A 27,116-nucleotide genomic window follows, 5' to 3' on the forward strand; every position below is an offset into this window, starting at 1 on the left:
GAATAGACTTGAGAATATAGACCAATGTTTAATTCATAATGGATTGAAGGGTCATGGGAGATCGGGCAAGAAACTGGAGTGGAGGCTGAGATAAGAACAAATGGTGAACTAGGCTCACGGGCCTGAATTGCCGACTCCTAATTCTTGTGACCGGCTTTCAATTTTGTTATACCGTTATGAATCACCTTTTGCCACTTCTTCCTGTTATTAGCATCACGGTCCTGTTGTCAGTTGAGATGTAACTTTAAAAATTAGCATTGAGTCATGTTAAGATCTCTAGATTGGATTGCAGGCATTTGCAAAATTTCATTCTGCTACAGAATGATATTTAGGTGGCCCAACATAAAAGCATTTGAAAAAAGTAATCCAGTCCACTTGTATGAAAGGTATAACAAACTCTGTCTTGAATTGTTTCTCTTCAGCCAATGTCTGGAGTCTTTTACATATACTTGAAAGGACAGAGGGGATCTAGATTTAACATCACGTGAAAGAAAGCACCTCTAATACACTATCCCCTTAGTACAGAAATAAAAAAATCAGCTTTGAGTCCGTGCTAAAGTCTCTAAACCTGATATTGTACCTTCCAATATCAGTTGCAGTTCAAAGTTCCTCAGACATCAATGATTAGGATGATCAAAAATCAGAAGTGGTGAAACAAATTCATAGATCCTAATCCTTTTACAGTCAACTACACAAGTTCAAAATGCAAGTTAAAATAAGTAGTCAACATTAAGTTAGGATTTTTTGATCAAGGTACAGAGATCTCTTAAAGTTGCACTTGGTAAGATCTTCATAAAACCTTTACCTGTGGGTGCACTTCTCACGTGAGGTATTTCTGACCTCCTAGGTTACCCAGTGCAAAATTTTACATTACAATAAAGGCAGTGCACAGAAAAACTCCAGGAACAGAGAATTTTGATCCACAGTAGTAATTATTCTTTCAATGAAATCATCCAATTAGATTTGGCAGCTGTAAAGAAACACCAATAATATGGCAGTGAAACCCTTTTTACATAAGTGTACCCTTTGAAGTCTGGTTGAAGATTTGTAGCTCGGGTGTCCGTTGTTGTGGTTCTGTTCGCCGAGCTGGAAGTTTTTGCTGCAAACGTTTCGTTCCCTGGCTAGGGACAGCTGAAACTGACACCCGGAAGCGGCAAGAACATCCATCAACAGACACATCGACCTGGACCCCACATACAAACTACTACAGCTGAAACTGACACCCGGAAGCAGCAAGAACAAACCACTATAAATACTGGAAGAAAAATCACAGCAGCGCTTCACAGGAGGCTCCAATAGCACTGATGATGTTCCCTAGCCAGGGAACGAAACGTTTGCAGCAAAAACTTCCAGCTCAGCGAACAGAACCACAACAATGTACCCTTTGACTGAAGCAGCACAGGTGACTTGCAAATGTCAAGTTAGCTCACAGTCAAGAATAATTTTATCAAGTTTATAAAATATATTGTAATAATTTTTATTATGTAGATTGCTTTGAAACTATAATACAACAGATTTGCTCAGACAAATTTTATTATCTTGCTGATAAAGAAACGTGTTAACATTTCACGAACAAATAAGGTGATATGATACATTCAGTTCCATGTTCCTATTCCTTTGTTTTTATTAAGTAATAAATTCAGGCCATGGATTTGAAAGATGATAGCAGGTCCACCCTTGGATCCCCAGTGAGATCATTCAGGAAGCCCCTTTGGTCCTCATTTTAGTCAATAACATTTCATTTATATGACATTCCTGCAAAGTAAAGTAAATTAAATAGTATAAAAAGGTTCTTGAGCAGAGAAGGTAACCATAAGAAAATAGATGATTTTGTATTTGACAAACTGGCTGCTTGAAAAAAATCATTTGAAAGTGATTGTTCAGCATCCACCATGGTTTTGGTGGACTGCACAGCAATAATTTTGCAGATAAATGTAATGTTGCAGTGTGTGGTAATCACAGACTGCAAAACTGTAGTAGTTAGTGATAGCACAGATAAAGTTGAATTATTAGGCAATTTAGTTAAATTTACATAATTTGATTGAATAATGTAACGCATAAATCAAATTGAGTTTAGCACAAATCAATGTTGATTCTACAATTACCAAACATGAGAATCCTTGCTCCTGACCAAACCATTAGGCCATATCAAAGGCCTAGTTTCCTGCAGTACTATATTCTAGCCAAACTGTTCCTTTTAACTCACTGACCTAGAGACCCCTTTCTCCTATTGCTGCCAAATATACCAGTTTACAAACCACCTACATCTGGTAACCAAGAGTCTAACTCCCAGCAAGAGGGAAATGGGGAGGCAAGAGAAGAGATAGAAACTACAGAAAAAGAGATTAAACAAAAGAACAAGCATTTGTAAATAGAAATACAAAAACAAGAGTGTGGAAGAAAACAAAATTACAAAGGAAGCAGCAAACAGGTTAGAATAGACAATTTAGAATCAACGTTGAACAAATATCAGTCTTGGTGCTTTTACGTTAAGGCAATCGTTTGGTTCCATGTAATTACTGAAGTCGTTCCCTCTCCTCTAATTAATATAAGCAAAAAGACATTACATCTCTGAAGTTTTAACAAGAGCTGATATTTATTTCTTTTCTATACTATTTTCCCCTGTCCCCTTTAGACATTTTCCAGAATTAGTCAGCTGGGTGCTTTGGTTCTCTCTCATTGGCAGATGCTACAACACATCTACAGTTTCACCACGCAATAATTCCTGGGCAATGACTCACATCTGCTGTTCCATGGCTGCATGGTCGTGCATCAAACACGAACTAGGATTTCTGCCTAATTAACTTAAAGCATACTAAAAAATCTGATTGTTAAGCGCTAAAGATTTTCTTTCAGTCTCCTTCTCATTTGTCCTTTCCTCCCATAATTCTCAAAGCATACCACTCTAAACTACAAATGACATGCAATATTTAGCCCTGCAAATTTTAACCTTTCACGAGTGACAAAAATGCATTACCTCTTTAAACTCTTTAACAGTTTTAAAGTACAGACGCTGTTTCTCTAACAGTTCAAGGTACTCATCATTCAGCTGGTCACGTCTCATTTTGTTTTCTTGCTTTTTCTTCTCCAACTTTTGGTTGGGGTGGAAGACAGGGTACAAGAAAGACCAACAAAATTAAAAGAGTGCAGAAATATGAAAGCACTAGTAAACAACTTGCAATTAGGATTTTATTATTTACAGCTGCAGGAGTTTAATTTAGATAACTGTGAGGTGTGGCAGTTTGGAAAGACAAATCAAGGTAGGACTTATACAGTTAAAGGTAAGGTCCTAGGGAGTGTTGCTGATCAAAGAGAGCACAAGTACAGGTTCATAGTTTCTTGAAAGTGGAGTCGCAGGTAGACAGGATAGTGAGGGTGGTATTTGGAATGCTTTTCTTTATTGGTCAGAGTATTGAGTACAGGAGTTGGGAGGTCATGTTGCAGCTGTACAGGACACTGGTTAGGCCACTTTTGGAATACTGTGAGAGAGATTCTGGTCTCCCACCATAGGAAGGATGTTGTGAAACTTGACAGGATTCAGAGAAGATTTATAAGGATGCTGGAGGATTTGAGTAACAGGGAGAGGCTGAATAGGAGGGGCCATTTTCTCTAGAATGTAGAAAGCTGAGCGATGACCTTATAGAGGTTTATAAAATCATGAGGGGTTTGGATATGGTAAATAGACAGGGTATTTTCCCTGTGGTGGGGAGAGTCCAGAACAAGAGAGCATAGGTTTAGGGTGAGAGGCAAAGATATAAAAGGGACCTAAAGGGCAACTTTTTCATGCAGAGGGCGGCACATACATGGAATGAATTGCCAGAGGAATAGTGGAGGCTGGTACAATTACAGCATTTAAAAGGCATCTGGATGAGCACATGAAAAGGAAGGGTTTAGAGGGATATGGGCCAAGTGCTGGAAATGTGACTAGATTAATTTAGGGTATCTGGTCAGTATAGACAAGTTAGACCAAAGGGTCTGTTTCTGTGATGTACATCTCTGTGACTCCAAAAGTATCAGTAGTGTTATGAATAATACAAGGAATACGTTGCCTTACACTTTCGATAATTGGAGGTGCTGAGTTTTGGGCAAAATATCAAATAGCTAGGCTAGCTCAGTAGGTAATACACTATCTGGATAGGAGCAGGTTCAAGTGTCCTGTCCATCATTTATACCTCAACTAGCATTACAAAATACATATCAAATGGTCATTCACCTCATTTCTAATTTTTGGGATCTTGACAAATGCAAACTGACTGGGAACAATTAAGGCATTTCAAAAAGTAATTAAATAGTGGTGAAGGATTCTGGGGCATTGATGAGGAAGTATTAATAAAATATAAGCTTTAGTCCTTTCTGGTGTCTAATGTGGAAGAAATTAGATCCACATAATTGGGTTACTGAAAAGTGACATGGACTCAGCTGGCTAAATGACTACCGTTGGTGCTGTAATGGGTTCATGACAATACTTCCTCCAGAATTCAAAGCAGCATTTTATTTGGCTCAGTTGGTTGCTACAGTTTCAATCATTTACTTTATTTGTAGAACTAATCTTACCTTTTCTTTAAAAAAAATACAATCACTACACTCTGCACTCTGGGTTTGCAACTTTGTTTCTACCCTTACCTCTAACACTGTTGAAACCTTTTCAATTCCATCATCATTCCATACTAACTGGCTTGGGTTTCTCTATTCCCTTTCTAACATTCATTTTTTTCCCCCAAATGAAAATTAGGGTGACCAATAGTTTCATATAGTATGACATAAATGAAATTTATTACCTTCATGCGATTTTGCTTAATACCTTCCACAATCTGTTCCATCTGCCGTAAAAACTGGTCTCGAGAAGCTGTAGCAGCCATAGCCCTGAAACATTTCAGAATAGACATTTATGAAAGCATTCCACAGTGCAAACAAGTGAGAGAACAGGTTCCAGATGCACGTTTAATGCTATTGGCTAATCTGACAGTTTCCTGTTGAAGGGCAAAGAATTAAGCTTTGTTCCTATTCTTCTTCACATGTAGATATTGTATTATTCTCCATATTTGTGCATCCAAAGAAAATAGGCAGATATTATATTACACCATCACTTGCTGCACTAGTAATACTAAACCACAATGTCCCGCAGGTTCTCCAATTTATCATTGTAAGGAATGTAGAAGGTTGACCTATACCAAGTTTAGAAGACTGGGGGTAATCTTATTCAAAGATACAAGATTCTGTAAGGATTGGATGAGGCAGCTGTCAACGTGTTTCCTCAGGAAGGTCTAGAGCTAGAGAGCACTGTTTAAAAATTGGTCTTCAATTGCTCAAGAATTGTTTTTCTCAGAGTGACTAGTTTTTGAAATTATCTTCCCCTAAAAAAGCAGAGACTGTGTTATTGACAATTTTTTTTAATCAGTAAGGGAGTCAAGGGATATGGCATGGCAGACAGGACATTGCAGTTACAGTAACTGGTAGGTCGTCATAACTTTCTTGAATGGGAGGGCAACCTTGAGGGGCTGAATGACTTACTGTTGCTGCTATTTCTTACCATCTTATGGGAATTCCTGAGATCAGAATCTTAGTAAGGAAATGTTAAAAAATATAGATCGGAAAAGAAAAACCACAAAGTATAGCATTGTCAATAAGGGGAGACTGGACAGCATTCCCATGGCCAGTTTTGCATTACTTAGAGGCAGCTAAACAGCACATTTTGGATGGATCTTTTCTTAATTGAACATGCTTCTGCCTTCTTTGTATTTGGTTCGTAACGACTCAGCTCAGTCACACAGTAAGTCGCCCAAGCATCTTGTCTAACCATTTAGCTTCATAGAACAATACAGCACAGAACAAGCCCTTCGGCCCACGACGTTGTGCCGAACATTTGTCCTAGCTTAAGCACCTATTCATGTATCTAGTTAAATGATTGCTGGCAAGTGCTGCTAAAAGCTTCTATTCTTAAAACAAAAACAGTTCACCAGCACATAACTAAAAACACAAAACTTTTACTTACTCAAGTTCCCAAAAAAGCCTATTAATTTTTTCATAATGCTTTTCATAGTTTTAGGGTAAAATTTTTCTGTTGATTAAATAGATTTCTTCATGCTTCCATTTGGAGCATATAAAGGACAGACAGGTCTAAGAATGCAGCATAATTAAGAAATGAGTGCTTATATCCTCAGTACAAAACAGTATCCTCATAGTGCATTCAATTTGCACAGTACTTACTGTTGGAAGTTATCATGAATGGAATTCAACAAGTTAACCTGGCAAAAAAGAAAGCTAAATCAGTTGTTCTGGCAAGGACTGTTAAAACATTCATGCAGAGTTCACAATTCTATTAAAGTTTTTAGTCCTTAATGAGCTTCATATTTTGTGATCAACAAACTTGCTCGCACCAAAGTAAAACACAGGTACAACTAATGTTAACTAAAATCCTCACAAAAAGAAAAGGTGCAGCAGTGGAAGCCCATCAAATAGCAGCTAGTCAACTATTTGTGAGCATTGTGAGGATGAAAACAATTAAACAACTTTGCCACTAATCTAAATCAGTCAACGCTCTAATATTTGTGGATGTAGGTTTGCTCGCTGAGATGGAAGGTTCATTTTCAGATGTTTTGTCACCATACTATGTAACATCTTCAGTGAGCCTCTGGGTGAAGAAACATCATTGATGTTACATAGTATGGTGACAAAACGTCCGAACTGAACCTTCCAGCTCAGCGAGCAAACCTACATCCAGAACCTCAACCTGAGCTACAAATCTTCTCAAAACTCACTCTAATATTTGTTTGAGTACTTTTGTAATATGAAAGCATACACCTACATTTATGATAGCCATTTAAACAATTTCAACAGCTATTAGGTTAGTGCAACTCCAGTTGTCAAGATGAGAGAAACAACTGGTCAAGCCCAACAAAATGAATTTTACTGAGCACTATGCAGTGCAGAACTTATAACGTAGTTTTCAATTTTCATTAATAATCTTGTCCCAGGGGCCCTCGTGCTACAGTGGTAGCATTCCTACCCGAGTCAGGAGGCCTGGGTTCAAGTCTCACCTACTCCAGAGGTGTGTAGTAACATTTCTCTCAACAAGTTAACCTGAAAAATAGGTTTTAAAAAAAACTTGTTGGTTGACTAAGTTCAAACCCCAAGGAGCAGGTGAATCGACGTTTCGGGCATAAGCCCTTCTTCAGGGCTTATGCCTGAAATGTCGATTCTCCTGCTCCTTGGATGCGGCCTGCTGTGTTTTTCCAGCACCACATTTTTCAACTCTGGTACTCCAGCATCTGCAATCCTCACTTTCTCCTTGAAATAGGGGTTAGCAGATCAACTTTCTGCAGGCAACATTTTTTCATGACAGCATATGTAAATTAACTACATTATTGCTAATGTTTAAGGTAGATATTCAGCAAATCTGAGAGGGGTTTGAACTTAGGAGGAGTGCAGATGCTGGAGATCAGAGTAAAAAAAAGCGTGGCGCTGAAAAAGCACAGCATGTCAGGCAGCAGCCGAGGAGCAGGAGAGTTGACATTTTGATGGACATTCCTGATGAACGGCTTATGCATGAAATGTTGATGCTCCTGCCCCTCGATGCTGCCTGACCAGCTATGCTTTCCAGCACTTTTTGACTCTAACCCCTACTTGAAGGTAAAGTTTCTAAATCAAGCTTAGAGACACACCACACAGAAGAGAAGCATTTAAACCATCATGTCTACTTTGGCAAAAAATAAAGAATGAGGAGGCTGGAACTTTGAAACAAATAGCTGAAGAAACTCAAGATCTGGCAGCATTTGTGAAGAGAAAACAATGTTTCCAGTCCAGTGAGCTTTCTTCCGAATAGATTGCATCTCGGAAAAGATTGGTTTTTATGCTGAAGTTTGGGGGGGCTTGCAGAGGGAGAGGAGTAAACAATAGATGGAGCCCAGAGGGAGAGAGAACGACATTTGGGCTGACAAAAGAATGGAGAATGCTTAGAACTGGGGAAAAGGAAAGCTAGTAACGGTCCCCATGTCGTGACATGTCTAATCAGGTTGATTAAAAATATCCACAACAGCATGATGTAGCTGCACAAGCAGTAAAATTGCTCTCAGTGCAGTGATAGCATTTCCAACTTCCAGCCAGAAGACCTGGATTCAAGTTTCACCCATGTCATAACACATCTGAATAGATCAATTACAAATGTCTAATATGAGGAATTTGTAGGGTCTTTGTAATGTGGTGGTTGCGTCCCTACCTTTGAGCCAGGTGGCACTGGTTCAATTCCACACTCCACAGATAACATCTTTGAACTGGCTGATTAGAAAATATCTACCCTGACGAACTCCTGCAGAAATATCCTAGAACTGAGATGATAGATCTCCAACAACCACAACAAACCTCTTTGTGGCAGGTATGACTTTAACCAGATATACTTTTCCCTTTGACTCCAAGCGATTCCAGTTTTGTTAGGGATCCTTGATGCCACACTATGTAAAACACAGACTTGATGATAAGGGCAGTCACTCTCATGTCACCTCTGGAATTCAGCTCCTTTGTCAATGTTTGAATCAAAGTTGTCATGAGGTCAGAAGCTGAGTGGCTTTGGTGGAACTGAAAGGAAGGATTTGTGAGCAAGTGAGCAAATACTGCTTCATAGCACTGTGATATGAACGATCATTCAGTGATGACTAATGGAGCACTAACTGGTCATATCAGATATGTCTTGCTTTTTATTTACATACCTGGGCAATTTCCTGCATAGTTGGGTAAATGCCAGCATTGTAGCGTATTGGAACAGTGTGGCTAGAGGGGCAGCAAGATATGGAGCATATATTTTTAATACAATTGCTTAATGTTGTCAGAGCCCACAGACTTTGCAGTATTCAGTGTTTCTAGTCTTTTACGGATATCACACGGAATGAACTGAATCGATTGACAACCGGTAATGTTGAGGTATGGAGGAGGCCAAGATGCATCATCCACCTGGCACTTCTGGCTGTAGATTGTTGAGAATACTTCAGCCTTATCTTTTCCATTGAAAGGCTGGGCTCCCCCATCAATTAAAATGGGAATATTTTTGGAGCCAGCTCCTCCAATTTCACTGGCTGAACGGATAATTTGAAATGTAGAACAGCACCAATAATATGGATTCAATTCCCACATCAGCTGAGGTCACCATGAAGGATTCTACTTCTCAACTTCTTCCCTCACCTGAGTCATGACGATCCTCCAGTTAAACTACCAGTCATTTTTCTCTAATGAGAGAACAGCCCCATGGTCCACTAGGACTATGGCAACTTTACCTTTATGACCAGACAATGAATTTAATCTTAAAAGTTTTGAATTAAAATTAAAAGTATCATTAGTAAACCTTTCTCAAAAAAATGTTTAATATTCCTACACACAGACCGTAACTGAAAATAATACATCACTAGATACATTATTAGGTGGTGTTTTATGGCTCCCAAAACACTTAATATTTATCTGCAGTCAGTATTCTATGCCAAATTCTTTTAATTCTTTGAAGGAATTTTCTTTTCCAAAGAATTAGCTGCTGGGGAAAAAAAAAGTAACATCACAGGAAAATGGTGAGATGATAGTATGGTAAGGAACTACCATTAGGGATGTCTTGAATAACAGTAGCTGATGATTAACTCAGAAGGGAAAGGCAGCATCCAAGGAATAGGAAATTCGATGTTTCGGGCATAAGCCCTTCATCAGGCTTATGCCCGAAACATCGAATTTCCTATTCCTTGGATGCTGCCTAACCTGCTGTGCTTTAACCAGCAACACATTTTCAGCTCTGATCTCCAGCATCTGCAGACCTCATTTTTTACCCAAAGATTAACTCAGAAGGACCAGGAATAAGTAGAAGTCAGAGACAGTATGATATCCTATTATTATTTATCACAGTTTAAGCATGTCAAAGTAGAATAAGAGAAAGGGAGAATAAAGTTAGGGAACTATCCTTAAGCAATTAGAAAAGTGAGCAAACAAGGCTAGGTCAGGTAGGTGCCTTTAGTAATAAGGCAGGGCCAGTGAGGTCAGCCAAATGCCAAGTACACCTGTCATACGTGAGAAGTTACAGATCCTACTAGCACCCTCGATGACTAGATATATGCAAGAAATGCTTCCAACTGCAGAAACCTAGAGCTCCAGGTTTCAGACCTTAAGCTGTGGCTGGATATACCAAGGTGCACCCGCGAGGCTTAATCTCAAATGGATAGCATACTCTGAGAAGTTGTCATCCTGCTGCTCAAGGGATTGGAGGAAAAGAGGGAATGGGTGACCATCAGGCAAGCCAAGAGAAATGAGCAGGTACTGCAGGACTCCCTGGGGTCCTGCTCACGCAAATAGGCGTTTGAATTTGGAAGCTGAAGGCACTACCAGTTTCTCAAGGGAGTGCAAACAGAACCAAGCTGCTGGAACCACAAGCAGACTGACTGTATATGGAGAAAGGAAAGAGGAGCAATAGTGAGAGGGAGTTTATGGTTAGGGGAACAGACAGGGGTATCTGTGGCTGCAGATGTAATTCTATGATAGCATATGGCTCCCTGGAGGCAAAATCAGTGATGTCACTGAAAGATTGCAAGGCATCTTGAGGAAAGGATGGGAAGACAGGGGTCGTGGTACACATTATTTTACCGATATGGGTAAAATAAGAAATAGTGTCTTGCATCAAGACTTTAGGGAGCTAGGTCAGTGCTAAAAAGCAGGACCACAAAAATTGTAATCTCAGGATTACTCCCAGTGCCACATGCTAGCAAATACAGAAATAGAATAGAGTGGATAAATGTGTGGCTCAAGGGTTGGCATAAGGAAGAACTTTAGATTCCCGGATCACTGGGACCCTTTCTGGGGGAGGTGCACCTGAACCAGAATGGACCAATATCTTTGAGGATGAGTTTGCCAGTCCTGTTGGGAGTAGTTCAAACTAGTTTGGCAAGGTAAGGGAACACAGAGCATTAGTACAATATAGATACAGCATATTAAAGAAACCAATGCAGAGAGTTTAGCCATGGTGAATTTCAAGGGAGTAAGACCCAAGTTCAATGGCCCCCGCTTTAATGAGTATCATAGGTGAAATAGATGAGTTAAGGATGTGGATTGACATGTGGAATTGTGATGTTGTTGCCATTAAAGATGTGGTTGAGGGAGGGGTAGAACTGATAATTCAACATTCCAAGGTATGTAATCTTTAGATGAGGCAGGGGAAAGTGTTGCATTACTGATTGAACAAACCATTACTGCAGTAAGCAGGGACAACATTTTGGAAATGTCTTCGAATGAAGCTTTGAGTGTCAAACTAGGAATAAAAAAAAAGGGGGCAGTCACACTGCTCAGAGCATAGAACAGGCGAGCAAAAGAGCAGGTATGTAGACCATTCACTGGAGGGTGCAAAAATAACACTAGGTTAATTAGCACATGCTACATAGGAATGGTGGAAAATACAAATAAATTGTGATTTGTATACGTGTGGGTAAATGCATAACTGGTGCAGTTCTTCTAAGTCAAGATCAGACGGTCTTAGAGTTGATGCCCTTTACAGAAAGGGAACATTTCAGTATTAAAACTGAGCTTAGCACCACTGGTTCAAAGATTAAGACTAAAAAATAAATCAGCTAGCATTCTGGTGGTGTATAACTGAAAGCTGCAAATGTGTTGCTGGTCAAAGCACAGCAGGCCAGGCAGCATCTCAGGAATAGAGAATTCGACGTTTCGAGCATAAGCCCTTCATCAGGAATAGAAACTATTCCTGATGAAGGGCTTATGCTCGAAACGTCGAATTCTCTATTCCTGAGATGCTGCCTGGCCTGCTGTGCTTTGACCAGCAACACATTTGCAGCTGTGATCTCCAGCATCTGCAGACCTCATTTTTTACTCGTGTATAACTGAAAGCCAAGGACAGGATTAGATGCAGCAGTGCTGGCCAGCATGAACAAACAGTTTTCCAAAGAGGTTATCGCTGTGTAAATTGATATAACCAGATCATAGCTGAAAATGTGTTGCTGGTTAAAGCACAGCAGGTCAGGCAGCATCCAAGGAACAGGAAATTCGACGTTTCGGGCCAGAGCCCTTCATCACTCGAAGATTATAACCAGATCATAGCAGAATTAAACTTTAGCAGTATTTTAGGTGACAAGTCAGAATTGGATGGGAAGGGTAAAAGGGAAGACATAGGACATCTAATGACCATAGTTCAGATTATGGAATTTCCAGTTTCTTTGCAACTACCTGCTGTCTCAACATGCTCTCAAACTTGCTTCATGTAATAATGTGGAAAATCTCATTTTAATGTAAAAACAATTACCTTTTAATTGCTTTACACGATGGTGAGGTGTTCAAGATGCTCTGCAAATCTGATATATGCAAATGAACTAGTGTGTGCATTTTCTTTCCTCATCCCCTTTTCTATGTTAGTGATAAGCTATGCATGGTTGAGATAGACCTCAGCTTTGTGCATGCTTATGCATACATTTAACTTTTGTAATATTAGAGGTCTTCTGCATGTGCAATCTTAACCTGGCAATTTCGGCAATAATATTTTTAGAAATTCATTTTTGGAATGTGGCATTGAAGCCAAGGCTAGAATTTATTGCCTATCTGCAACTGTTCTTCAGGTGTTGGTGATTCTTGAAGCACTGAAGTTCATGTAGTGTAAAAACACAATTCTGTTAAGTAGGGAATTCCAAGATTTTGATCCAGTGATAGCATGATAATGGTTCCAAGGCCCATAATATGTTTTGTAAGGAAACTTGCAGGTGGCAGCATTTCCCATGCACCTGCTGCAGTGAAGGTTTGAGGTTTGGAAAATGGCGAAACCTTAAGTTACTGCAGGGCATTTTGTAAATAGCACACTTGCCACTACGCTCTGGTAGTGAGAATAAATGTTTCAGGTTTAAATGATAACACCACCACCAACTTGTTTTCTCTCAAACTAAAAAAAAGTGTTTTCATATTAGCTCTGAATAACACAAACAAGAAAACATTAGTAACATAATTTTAGATTGGTGACTAATCTCTTAGGCATTTTATTATTTTTCACCTCCCAATGCACAGCATTCGCAGTACTTTGTTTTCTCATTGGATATAACTTTTAATTAACTTTGGATGAGCTTATTTGTCACAATTACTTGTGTTAAACCAACAAATAAAGTATGAAGCAAAGGTTGGTTTTGATTTCCTTACCTCTTTTTCCAAGTACACTTTTTTATCATCAAGTGTATTATAGAGTGTGAAGAATTGCTTTGTTTCCTTGTGAGTTGCTGCAACTACAATAGAACAAATTGGCACCAACAATAGATTCAAGGCTAACCGCATCAATTCCTACACGAGAGGAAATTACAATAGACTTAAAACTTCTAAATGCAAATTACTACTAAATGTAATCTACTGGTGAGATCTTTTAAAATGTTACTGGAAAGCTTTCTATAAACAAACATACAGGGAAGAGTAAGGAGACAATTCAATACTATAAAAATTCTAAATCATCAACCACATTTATATATATATAGTTTTAAGATTTTCTTAAACCATTTGAAACAAGCCAACTACAATTTTTTAAAAAAAAAGTTTAGATTTTAAAAGTTCCATTTTTGATTGGCTGAGGCATTGCCAAGGAGAATAGATAGTGAATGACTATACTTCAAGATTTTGTTTAAATTTGTGAAAAGCAAGTTCTCTTTGATTTGAAGACACATTCAAACAGGGAATGCACCTGAGAACAATTGAGCTCCAACTGAAGAGCTCCAATACCTGAACATGTTCTTTCTGCTTGCAGGAAGCACTTTGCATGCATGTACATAACTCTTAACAAGCATACATGAGCCATGTTGTAAACCGAACAGACAAACCTCAAATCACGGTTGTTCAGCAAAGGATGATGGTAGAAACACATTCTGATTTGATGTTCGAGTCTTGCAAACACAGGCTAGTTAATTATGCTTGGAAGAACATTTAACGTCAGAATGCTATTAGTGAAAAATACCACTGTGTTGGTACTATACAGAAGTAGTGTTAAATAGCTTATACCATGTCTTGAACAAATGTTCGAGACAATTTAAAACTTTATGAACAAAAGCTTGGGGAATTTTTTTTCCCTGGTGCATTCTCCATTGTAACAATTTGAGCACAATTTACTTTCCAATGAATCAGCACACTAATTTTTTTTAAAATACAGTATACACTGTTGTTCCCTTTGAAATCTGCATTTTTGCATCTGACCAGTTCAGTGCAAGACTAAGAGTTTTGACAGCATGTCTTTTATGGCTGCAATATTCAAACTTTGTACTATTAAGAAGTTTCACACTTCTTTGGATGAGCAGGATTTTAAAATAAAGTCCATATCCCTTCCTCACTCCACCTAAACTTTTTTCTTCCATAAAACTGACTATCTGCTTCCTTGAATCCCTTCTTTCCACAAACCACTCTAGCTAATTAAACACGATCACCATCAGCTATCTAAGCTCCATAATTGGCTTTACTCAATCATTTTTAAAACTTAACATACTTTCCAATATTTAAGTATTTACTCTTCATGTAACACAGATACCAAATAGCTAATAGGTAAGGTTGTAAGTTTGCTCACTGAGCTGGTAGGTTTGTTCTCAGCTGTTTCGTCACCATACCAGGTATCATCATCAGTGAGGCTCCGGTGAAGTGTTGGTGTTCTGTCCTGCTTTTTATTTGTGTGTCTTGGTCTCTTAAGGTGGGTGACATCACTTCCGGCTCTTTTTCTCAGAGATCGGTAAATGGGGTCCAAATCAATGTGTTTATGGATGGAGTTCTGGTCTGAATGCCAAGCATCTAGGAATTCCTATGTGTCTCCGTTTAGCCGGTCCTAGGATGGATGTGTTGGCCCAGGCGAAGTGGTGTCTTCTTCGTCCGTGTGTAAAACTATGAGCGAAAGTTGGTCATGTCTTTCGGTGGCTGGTTGGTGTTCATGTATCCTGGTGGCTAGTTTCCTACCTGTCTGTCCAATGCTGTGTTGGTTGTGGTCCTTGTAGGGTATTTTATAAACAAGTTACATCTAACAGAAAGGCAGGAAACTAGCCACCAGGATACATGAATATTAACTAGCCACCGAAAGACATGACCAGCTATCACTAGTATCTTTACACACAGACGAAGGAGGATATCACTTTGACTAGGACAACACATCCTTCTTAGGACAAGCTTAACAAAGACATGCACATGAATCCCTAGAGGCCTGGCATTCAAACAAGAACTCCATCAATAAACACATCGATTTGGATCCATTTAACCATCTCAGGAAAAGTATTGGAAATGATATCATTCACATAAATAGAAAGTGGGGAAAAACACAAGCACTTCACCAGAGGCTCACTGATGTTACCTCCCATGCTGACGAAACACCTTAGAACAAACCTACCTGCTCAGCAAGCAAACTTACAACCTGAACCTCAACCCGAGCTACAAATCTTCTCAAAAATCACAGGTAATAGGTAAATTAGTTAGTAATATCCTTGTGACTGTAACTGTAGCATAGGATAGCTTCCTCACTTTTGGATTTATCGGCCCTCTTCAAATAAATCAAATCACTCTAAACTACTCAAACATCTTCGTCTACAGTTTAATGTTGTAGAACTGTTCCTATCCTATGGCACTTTCATGCTATGCCCTATTGTTGCATTTCCTCAGATAGGGATCTTTCAAGGAGAGACTGTGATGTGCAAGTCTCAAAGGTTTTCAAAGCTACTTTCAGGAGTGCATTTTAAGAATCCCAGCCATTGTTTGGGAGGTTAAGTGTCAAGGACTTAGATGGGGCAGAGGTTTTGTTAGGTGCATCCAGGAAGGTTTCTTTAAACAATATGTAGATAGTCCAACGAGGAAATGGCCATATTAAACCTTAATTTGGGGAATGAATCTGGTCATGTGATCGAAGTTTCAGTGGGGGAGCATTTTGGGAATAGTGATAATAATTCAATAACTTAAGATAGTTATGGATAAGGATAAGAGTGGTAATTGAATGAAAGTGCTAAATTGGGGAAGGCTAATTACTACACTATTAGAGAAATTTAATTGGACCAGCTGTTTGAGAGTAAATCCACATCTGACACATGGGAACCTTTTAAATGCCAGTACATTATAGTTCAGGACCAGCATGTTTCTATGAGGATGAAAGATAAGGATGGCAAGATTTGGGAACCTTGGACAGCAAGATATTGAAAACAGAAACTGAAAAGCACTGGGAACATTGGAAATCAAAAACAAAAACAAAAACAAAAACAAATTGCTGGAAGAGCTCAACAGCACTGGCAGCATCTGTGGACAGAAATCAGAGTTCAAGTTTCAGGTTCAGTGACCCTTCCTCAGAACTGCTGGTCACTCTCTCTCTTTGAGCTCTATTTCCATCTATCATTTACTCCTTACACCTTTACCCCAACTCCATCTTCTGCATAAAAATCAACATTTTCCTTGCTACCATTAGTTCTGTGAAAGAGACATTTAACTCAAAGTTAAGTCTGATTTCTCTCCACAGATGCTGCCAGATGTGCTGAGCTTTTCCAGCAATTCTTGTTTTTGTCAAAGATGTTGAAAGTTTTATCAAAAAGAAAATGTGAAACATATATAAGGTTTAGAAACTGAATCGAACTAGGCCCCTGAGTATAAATGAAGCAAAAAAAACTTAAGAAAATAGGAGAGTTAAAAGAAGCAATGAAACATTCTTGACAAGTAGGATTAAGGAAAATATGATCGCATTTTGCATATACTTTAGGAGCGAGTGGGTAACTAGGGATAGGGTAGATCCACTCAAGGAGAAAGGAGGGAATTTTACACTGAGGCAGAGAAAGTGAGTCCTTGACATTGGTAATCACTGAAAAGGGCATAGATGATGTTAAATTTAGAGGGTCATGCTGATATTAAGGAAAAATATGAAAGCAGGTTAGTCCCCAGGGCCTGATGGGATCTATTGCAGAATATTGAAGGAGGCAGGGAGAAAATTGCTGAACCTTGACAGAGAGCTTTGTATTTTTTTTAGCCACAAGTGAGGTCTCAGAAGACTGGAGAATAGCCCATGTTGTCTCTTTGACTAAGAAAAGAAACAGGGTCAATCCAAGAATTATAGGCCAGTCAGCCTTACTTCAGTGTTGGGAAATTATTGGAGAAGATTCTTCAAGATAGAATTTGCAGAAGCATGGTCTGTTACAAATCATTAGCATGGCTTCATAGAAGGGAGGTCTTGTCTCAGACTTTTGAGGCAGTGACAAAGTTGATTGATGAGGTTTGGGCGATGAATGTATTCTACATGGACGAAAGTATTTGACAAGGTCCTTCATGGTAGCTTATCTAAAAGATTAAGTTGAATGTGAGCACAAAATTGGAACACAAAATTGGCTTGAAGACAGAGGGTAATTGTGAAAGGGTGCTTTACTGACTGGAGGTCAGTGAAGTGCTTGGACCTCTTGTTTGTTACGTATACACAAATGATTTGGATGAAAATGTAGGTGGCATGCAAACAACATGACAGACGGTGGTGAAGTGCTTGGAACACACTGCCATGAAAGGTGATGGAAGCAGATATATTAGTAAGGTTTGAGAGGCATTTAGATAGTCACATGATCAGGCAGGGAAGAGAGGGATGCAAACCATGTGCAGACAGATCGGATTAGTTTAAAATGGCATCATGGCACAGACATGGTTGAATGAATGGCTTGTTCCTGTGCTGTACTGTTTGGTCTATGTTCTGTAATTCGGACTTCAAAAACCTATTTACAATATTTTGCAATTCTATCAACATGGGCAAAGGGATGCAAAACCTTTCAAAAGCATCCTTTGTATCAAAAGCATTAGAAAAGTGCAAATTATTGTAAATATTAATTTCTAATTGTTAGTTGTTGGTCCAAATTATTTGATTTCCTTTAGACAAGTACATTGGATGAAGCACATTATTCTAAATGGTTGAAAACATGTTAAGTTTAAACACATACCTTGATTATAGAGTTCAATAAAGCGTTTCTGATACTGGGTCAATTCTGCTCTGCTTGGTACTTCATCAATTTTTCGTTGCAAAACAGCAATTTCCCTATTGCGTCGGGCCTGAAGGCAAGGAAACGTTGTTGAAAATTAACCTGGATTACAAATCTCAAAACTAGACACCCTACACAGTTACACAATAAGCAAATGTATACTTTGAACCAGTAGTTCAATGCCTGCTACTTTGAGACAACAGTGAAATCAGTAATCGGCAAAATTGACTTTGTTGAATTCCAAGAACACATCCTGAATTCTAGCTTGGACATACCATTTAGAAATTAGTCTTCTCAAATATCGAAGTTTAATATTATAACAAGTCAATATGTTGTGTGTGTGTGTGTGTGTGTGTGTGTGTGTGTGTGTGTGTGTGTGTGCGCGCGCGCGCGGGGTGGGGGGGAAGCAGATAACCAAAAACGGTCTACACTTCACACAGCTGATCTGATCTGTTCTGTGTATCTAGAAATTTCAGATTTCCAGAACTGACAATATTTCATTTTTATTTTCAGAACTTGTTTTGTGCTGTCTATCGCAACCAGCACCTTTCGGTTCATTATTTTCCTATGACTATGCTGTTTGTAAAAACCGGTGCTGCACTGATGTGACACTGGTCACTACATTACAAAGTGTCATGCTGTATGCGAAGCACATATGCCTGACAATTCAAAATTGTTTTCCTTACATTTCCAAACCTCCGTTTGGCTATGGTATGTTGGAAATTAAATTATGTCTTCCATCATTGCAGAGGTAATGTGGTAAAACTTTAACTTAATGCACAACAATACAATATGCATTGTTAAAACAATTGTAACTGACCTTTTTACGTGGAAGCTATGAAATATGAATATTTTTTGAATATACAACTATGCCAGAAAATTTGTCAACTGTCCATCAGGGAAGACAAAGAAAATTCCATGCTTGAGATGAAGTGAGTCAAATATTTATAGGAGGGGAACATCTTGCTTATTCTCAAACTAGGTCTTTTTGCAATATAGCAATTTTGTTTTGCAGCAGAATGTGCTAGATTAGTTTATACAAACTAAATTTTCTGAGAGGGATGAGACAAATTATGGCCTAGTGGCATCTTATGTAGGAATTAATTGATAATATCATAATTTAAGTGGCATATCCATCTTTAACTATCTGCTCCATTAAAGGGCAGCTATTTTGTCATTTCATTTTCACAACTATTCCACAAACACACTCTATAAGAGCATCTACACACCAAAAAAAATCATTAACTTTGAATCCTGATGGACATTTGATAATGTGGTTTCTCAGTTTGTTCATTTTTAGACTGTGGTGTTTGTGACTACTTACCAGCAATAGTCGTATTTTCTGTAATTTTTCCCTGTCTCCTTTATATTGTTCCTCTATAAGTTCACTATGTTCCTATTTAAAATTAAAACCAACTGGTTAAAGCAAATTCCAACAGGTTTAATATGCAGATCAGCCTGACACACCTGACCCTGTAGACTGATTATGATTCCTACACTGCTCCTCCACAGTGTGGTCCAGATTGTAACAGGTTTTATTCTACCTTCTTGTTTCTGTGGTTCTTTTTGTCAGTTACTGACCATTCAGCCACAGGAAGCAGTTTCTTCTCACTTAATCCACTAAAATCCTTAAATAATTTTGAACTCCATAAAAACCCTTTATGATTTTGAACACCTCTATCAAATTCCCTCCTAGATCTTCTCTGCTCAAAAGCGAGAACACCGTCAATATAACTGAAATATTTCATTCTTCCTATTATTTTAATTAGCCGCTGTATGAAGGGCCTTTGCATCCTTTCTATAAGGTTTGATTCCTAGAATTAGCCATACCAATAGATATTCACTAGGCCCCACCTGGATTAAAAATTCAGCACAAATTATGCTTCTGTTATTAATACTAAATTTTCTCTCAGTAATCAGATTGGTCAAGCTATGCACAAACCAGCATGGATCTGACAACTGTTTTAGAATTCCAGTAGAACCGGAGAGATCAATTCTGGTATCCTTTCATCTCCACAATCAAGTCCATAAGATGTTGGAGCAGAGGTGTGCCATTCAGCCCTTTGAGACTACACTGCCATTCAATGAGATCATGCTGACTTGATAACTCTCAACTCCACTTTCCTATCATTTCCCGATAACCCTTGATTCCCTGCTTGAAAAGCTGTTTCAGTCTTGACTTAGCAAACCAGCCTCAACTACACAGATTCACTATCCTTCAAGAAGAAACTCTTCAAGATCTCAGCCTTAAAGTGTAATATTCTGACATTACAGGAGAGGAGAAACAATCTTTCTGCATCAACCTGTCAAATTCCCTGAGAACGTGGTGTGTTGCCATAAGGTTGCCTCTTACTCTTGTATACCCCAAACGAGTACAGGCCCCTGTCTCAACCTGCCCTGACAAAGACAACCCTTCCACACCTGGTATCAGCCAAGTGAACCTTATAGGATTGCCACCAGTGCCAATATACCTGCCCTAAATAGGGGCTCAAAACTGGTCACAACATTCCAGCTGTGGTCCGACTCGTGCCTTGTGTAGTTTTAGCAAGACATCCCTAGTTTCATATTCCATTCCCTTTGAAATAAGAGCCAACTTCCAATTGCCTTCTCTATTATCTCGTGAATTTTGATGCTAGATTTTAGTGATTCATGGATAAGGATGCCAGAAACCCCCCTCTAATATTTAAATGATATTCAGCTCCTCTACTTGCCAAAGTGCATAACTTCACACTCATTCTACCAAGATTTAACCCACTCACTCAACTCACCTATATCCCTCTGTAGATACACCCTCACTACTTGCATTCCCACCTCATGTCATCTGCAAACTCAACTGTAGTACATTCACTTCCATTTTTGGTGCAATTGTAATATTTTCCCTCAACTTTACTGATCTCACCATAGGTATCTACAAGCAGCTTTGAACAGCTTTTGTTGCTAATCTGTCAGTTTTCTCCAATGTTTGTTGTATACTTCAAATTCATGATGCCTTCTCACTGGCACAATAATTGAACTCCCAGTCCAATTCAACTCTTCCCTTTTTCTGAGTTAACATCGATCACAGTCATATATTGGTCATGAATTTAGGAACAGTGCAGAAAGTTATTAGAATTTTAGCAAGAACAAAAATTCAGCTACTCTCCCAACTCCTTAGAAATATTATTGTTTTCCCTACTTGAAAAGAAGAGTGTACTGGTTGAAATATGGTACTATACAATATATTCTTAGCTAAAATAATTTGAAGCATAATCATTAATACAAAAGGAATGCTGTACAGTTAGTTACATTTCTTGGCAGAAAGATTCAAAACACATTAAGTTGAAATAATGCATATTCTATTAAGAAGAAATGCAATTTAAATGCAAGGGCTGCAAATACATGCTACAATTAGACTCATCTGTTAAAGATTTAATTGACTAGGTTCCATCTCATGGCAGAAGATTTGTGCAGGTAGAACCACCTGCAGCAACCAGCTCCTGCCACTTAAGAGTCAAGGGCTTTACTAGAACACAGCAAAGCCAAGAGAGAAGTAGACATTGGATAACCTTGAAATGCAAGAAAATACAACTAGGGAAGGAGCCATACTATATCTGGTATGGGGAATAGCCCAACCAGACTATCAAAGTTTCAATCGGGGAGCATTTCAGGAACAGTGACCACAATTCCGCAAGTTACTTATGGATAAGGAAGGAGTAGTCCTCCAGTGAAAATTGGGGTAAGGCTAACTACAGCAATATTGGGCAGGAACTAGGGCATGTAAATTGGAGACTGCTGCTTGAGGATAAACCACATTTGTCATATGGGAATCTTTTAATGGCCAGTTGATTAACATTCAGGACCAGTATGTTCCTGTTGTAAAAATAGAATAAGGCAGGCAAGATTCGGGAAACTTAGATAGCAAGAGAAATTGTGAGCCCAGTCAAAATGAAAAATGAGGCATACATAAGGTTTTAGGAAACTGAAAACACAAAGATCACTCGAAAAAAAAAACAAGAACTTAAAAACAGAGTTAGGAAGGTTTAATGGAGTTATGAAATGTCCTTGGCAAACAGAATCAAGAAAAATCCCAAGGTGTTTTGTACATATATAAAAAGCAGAAGGGTAGTTAGGGAAACGTAGCTCACTTAAGGATAAAGGAGAGATTTTATACATGGTGCCAGATGAACAGTGAGAGATCCTTAATGAATATATTGCTTTGGTATTTACAAAGGAGAAGGACATGGTGGAGAGTGAGACTAGAGAGGGGTATAGTGATAATTTAGTGCATGTTGACATAAAAGGTGATTTTGGGTGCTTTGCAAAGCATTAAGGTGGCCAAGTCCCTATGACCTGATAGTATTCTGAGACAGAACCTGAGGGAGGCAAGGGAAAACACTTTTGGTGCCTTGTACAAAATCTTTGTATTCTCATTTGTTCAACTGGGGAGCAATGGACAATCCAGGAGATTACAGGCCAATCAGCCTTATGTCAACAGCGGGGAAAATACTGAAGATTCTTAGAGCCAGGATTTACTCTCAGTTGGAACGGAATAGACCTATTAGCTATAGGGCAGCATAGCCTCGCGAGGGAAAGCTGTGACACAGTTTTTTTGAGAAAATGATAAAGACGATTGATGAAGGCAGGTGGTAGATGTTGTATACACTGACTTTAGCAAGACTTTTGACAATGTCTCTCACGACAGGCTGACAAAAAAGGCCTGTTTCCACACTGTAGTAATCTAATCTAATCTAAACCAAACAGAGAACAGCCAGGGAATTCCTCGAGGCATGGCACTTCTCGACAGATTCAAATGAATAAGCACATCGACCTGGACCCAATATACCGGCCACTGCAACGGACAGCTGGAACTGACAACCCGAAGTGGCAGATTCAAACCACTACAAATGCCGGAGGAAAGATCACAGAAGTGCTTCACAGGAGGTTCCCAACCACTGACGATGTCACCTAGACAGGGGAATAAATGTCTGCAACACAAATTCCCAGCTCGGCGAACAGAACCACAACATTTTCCCAGATGTCGTCCCACGTTTCTGAAGGGATTTACAAACCCAATTCCTGATTCCATGCTTTGGACAATTGTTCCATGTCTTTTGATACTTCATTGTGTAATGAGTGATAAAGAATGCTGACCGAGGGTGGACCCATTGGCCATAACACTCTTCTTTCCCTGTCCAATTTATAAGAGCTTTCTAATAATGTGGTCTTCTATGTATAATCTCGAATTTGGAAATATCGAAAAAGGTCTCCATTAAGTGCAAATTTGAATCATGGGAAAAGTACCTTCACAGCAGGTTAGCCACAGAACAAGAAATCTGTGACAAAAAACTTTCAAATAAAACTCAATGTCAAATAAATAGTCACCATTTTGTTGAAGATGGTAAATATTTAATTTGACTAAGTCATCTTTAAGCAGGGACTTACTGCAATTGTGTCTCTTTTTCAAATAGGAGGAGGCATAATGAACTAAATAACTCACTCATTCCAAGGCTATACAACTGCCAATAATTTAACAGATACCGATGCTGTAATTACATTGACAAAGGAGTCCTGGAGTGCAGTTTTTGGAGTTCAGGGGAGCGTAGGTCCAGCAAAGAAAGGTGAGTAACCAGAACAGGAGCAGGCATTGAGCTAGTCCATGTCAGAGTGCTGTTTAAGAGGCAGTTTCAGGGTCTGGGTGAAGAATGATGAAGAAAGAAAGAACGAATGGTGAAGAAAGAACGAACGAATGGTGAAGCAGCACTGTAGCTCAGCGGTTAGCACTGTTGCCTCTCAGCACCAGGGCCCCAGGTTCGATTCCATCCTCGGGTGACTTGTCTGTGTGGAGTTTGCACATTCTCCCAATGCCTACGTGGGTTTCCACTGGGTTCTCCGGTTTCCTCCCACAACTGGCCATGCTATATTGCCAGTAATGTTAGGTGCATTAGTCAGAGGGAAATGGGTCTGGGTGGGTTACTCTTCGGAAGGTCGGTGTGGACTTGTTGGGCCGAAGGGCCTGTTTCTGCATTATACAGAATCTAATCTAATCTAAGCCTGAAGTTCAATGAGACTTGATATTAACATCTTTGAGGTGGATGGAGGCAGGGACAGGAGAAAGAAGATTTGTTGAGAAGTCTTTGGGATCTGTTTAATGTATGCTGAGAGTCTTCAATCAGTTCATTATCCACCTTTATCACATGAATCCTGGGCATAACAAGTAAGTTTCACATATGTTGGGACATTGTGCTACTATTTTAATGTTGGAAAGTAAGGTTTACTGTTTATTCAAAAGTGAAAAGCTTTGTTTTTTTTTTAAAAGCAAGCACTCTGTATCACACACTTTACCCAGCTTAAAATAAAGAAGTTACTAGTCCCTTAGATTGTATTTAATAGACTGTAATATAATTTTAGCAGTCTGGTTTGGGATTGTAACAATTTCCAGGCCTTTTCTGATTCATGGTTCTTTTCAAAAGCAAGACAGGGGAGTACTTGGATAGGTTTTTTTTTCAACATCATCTACAAACATGCTGTGCTGTAAATTCTGCAATTCTGCAGATTTTTTCAATTATTTCCTAGCATAAAGAAGTGCAAGGATTGATAAAGATACTACAACCTACTCTGGGCTGTGTTAATTTCAGCACTTACTTAAAGGAAAGGAAAATGAATGAAGACGCTGAATTAGATATTATCATTTTCCAATCAAAGAACCTATTTAGATTGGTAAAGACAAGCAGCTCAAAACACAATTCATTTATACAGTACCACTTACCTTCTCTTCAGCATCCTCAGTCCCTGCTACACTCTTGAGATTTTTGATAACCTGCTGCAACCGAGCCATTTCTTCCTGAAAATAAACAGCTTCATAATGACACAAAGCAATCAAGGTGAAAAATCCTTTGTACCAAGTCATTCTTTGTGTCCATTGGTATCACCGGAAATTTTAGTTATCTAAATGTTACGTACACTTTAAACACTCAAATGAATTGTAAATAAAATACTGTCGTAACCTATGCTTTTGGCTTAATGTTAGATTATGGGCTTGAATCAGACACCCAAAAATCCTGAACAGCAGAGATGGAGGTTTCAGTCCATGAATACTGGATATACCTCAAACAAGGCAATAGTGCTATGCCGATGGGAGAAGACGAAGAGATGACCTTCTAACAGAAGAAATAATATGACTGTACAGAAGATCATGAAAGCTACTCAAACTAAGCATTGCTTATTTCTACAAAAAAGATAGAAGTTTAAAAATGACTTATTCTGCAAATTTTTGACTTCATAAATTGACATTTAATAAAGTGTATAACAAACTAACATACAACATTACATTACTGCAAATAAAAAGACCAGACTTTTATAATGAAAAATGTTTAGAAATGTACGGGTGCAGTAAGATACCTTCAATATGTCTTTGAATCTTAAGGTATTTGGTAACTGTCAATAGGTTATGACTGTATGCTAGGCTGCACAGGGCTAATGACATCAGATCATTAATTTTGTAGCAGATTACCAAGATTAAGTGATTGAAATGCATAGACTGATATAACAACTTTTAGAATAAGACAAATTACAACAATTTAAAATAGAGCCACCTGAACTATAACCTTAATACTTGATAACTCGCGGGCAGAATTTCAAATCTGAAAAAAGTTAGTTGCCATTTTTTTGTTGGGCGGGGTTGCAAAGGGAAAACAGGGAAGAGATTAAGAGTATTATATGTGTCCTGCATTTCTTGTGCAAAGCCAGTTGGATTGGTGTAAGATTAGCAAAGAAAAATACCTTTTAGTAAAAACTTCAAGGACCCGATATACATGGGATAGTTAAACCAATTTAAAGCTTTGGTCACAGAAACATAGAAAATAGGAGTTGACGACCCAGCCCTTCAAGCATGCTCTGCCATTCAGGATGATCATGGCTGATAACCCAATTCAGCACCCTGTTCCTGCTTTCTCCCCGTATCCTTTCATCTCTCTGAACGATATTCAACTCCTTTCTGAAAACATTAAATGTTTTGGCCTCAACCTCTTTCTGTGGTAGAGAATTCCACAAATTCACCACTCTCTGGGTGATGGAATTTCTTCTTATCTCAGTCATAAATGGTCTACTCCTTATCCATAGGCTCTGACCCATGGTTCTGGAGTCCCTGGTCATCAGGAACATCCTTCCTGTATTTGCCCTCTAGTCTGTTAAAAGTTTATAGATTTCTATCAGATCCTCTCTCATTCTTCTTAAGCACTGTGAAAATAGTCTGATCTGGTCCAGTTTTCTCCACGTCAGGTATGCTAATCTGAACAACCATACAAAACAGAACATTTTGAACACTTACCCGGCAATGATTCCTAAACTGCTGCTCCTGATCCTTTAGTCCCTCATTCATTGTGACCAACGCTCTCAACTTCTCCAGTATGCTAATTAGGAATAAAGTTTTATATTATACCAGTAATATATAAAATAATAAAAACAGAAGAAGCTCTAAGAATATAGTAGTCAGGCAGCTTCTGCAGAAAGAGAAACAAAGTTACCACTGGCTCTGATGAAAGCTGACCAACGTGAAATATCAAAATTGATTTCTCACTCTGCAGATGCTGCCTGATCTGAAGAATACTTCCAGTATTTTCTGTTTATATTGCAGATCTTCAGCATTCATGCTATTTTGCTTTGTGTTAAAAACACAAGCTAGAAAAAAAATGCCATTAACTTAAAATCACAGTTGTGGATCTTTATCAACTACAGTGGCTTGCTGTGTTTGTAAGGATGAAGGAAAAACTTTAGGTAACCCAAGAAAACAAAACTGTAACATTTATGTAACTACAACATAAAACAAGAATGAGAAGAAATGCAATCAAGGAGCTTCTGATATTAGGTTCGCTGCTCTTTAATTTGTGGTGTTCTTAAGTTCTCAATTGTTTCTTTTAAGTTTGAATAATTCACTCAGGCAGTGAAGAACACCGATTACCATAATGCAGATCATTGGTTAAAGCTAATTTTGGAATATGCTGTGCGTTTGTCATCTTCAAAAGGAACCTAGGCATACTGAATAATTATAAGACCACAGTTAGAAATGGAATACATTATTGGTTTCCACATTCGGGCAAAGATATTAAGGCTCTAAACAAAGTACAATATTGAAACATTAGGATATTGTCCAATATTTACAAATATTAGATTATTTACAGTGTGGAAACA

The 27,116-nt window shown here is 38.6% G+C and overlaps 1 protein-coding gene across 1 annotated transcript in view; it reads right to left on the minus strand.

The window, feature by feature from the left end:
* Window positions 1–1,494: 1,494 nt before the first annotated feature.
* ccdc93 (coiled-coil domain containing 93) overlaps window positions 1,495–27,116 on the minus strand; it is a 67,866-nt gene continuing 42,244 nt past the window's right edge. Inside the window, exons 15-23 of the mRNA XM_060827848.1 lie at window positions 26,257–26,338; window positions 24,697–24,771; window positions 19,276–19,347; window positions 17,913–18,021; window positions 13,150–13,232; window positions 6,208–6,245; window positions 4,779–4,863; window positions 2,978–3,091; window positions 1,495–1,755 (exon numbers count right to left, since the gene is read on the minus strand). Of these exons, the coding sequence (XP_060683831.1) occupies window positions 1,699–1,755; window positions 2,978–3,091; window positions 4,779–4,863; window positions 6,208–6,245; window positions 13,150–13,232; window positions 17,913–18,021; window positions 19,276–19,347; window positions 24,697–24,771; window positions 26,257–26,338 (715 nt within the window). The 3' untranslated portion in view covers window positions 1,495–1,698. The remainder of the gene's footprint in view (window positions 1,756–2,977; window positions 3,092–4,778; window positions 4,864–6,207; window positions 6,246–13,149; window positions 13,233–17,912; window positions 18,022–19,275; window positions 19,348–24,696; window positions 24,772–26,256; window positions 26,339–27,116) is intronic.

Source organism: Hemiscyllium ocellatum, chromosome 7 (genome assembly GCF_020745735.1).
Source record: "Hemiscyllium ocellatum isolate sHemOce1 chromosome 7, sHemOce1.pat.X.cur, whole genome shotgun sequence".
Lineage (NCBI taxonomy): Eukaryota > Metazoa > Chordata > Chondrichthyes > Orectolobiformes > Hemiscylliidae > Hemiscyllium > Hemiscyllium ocellatum.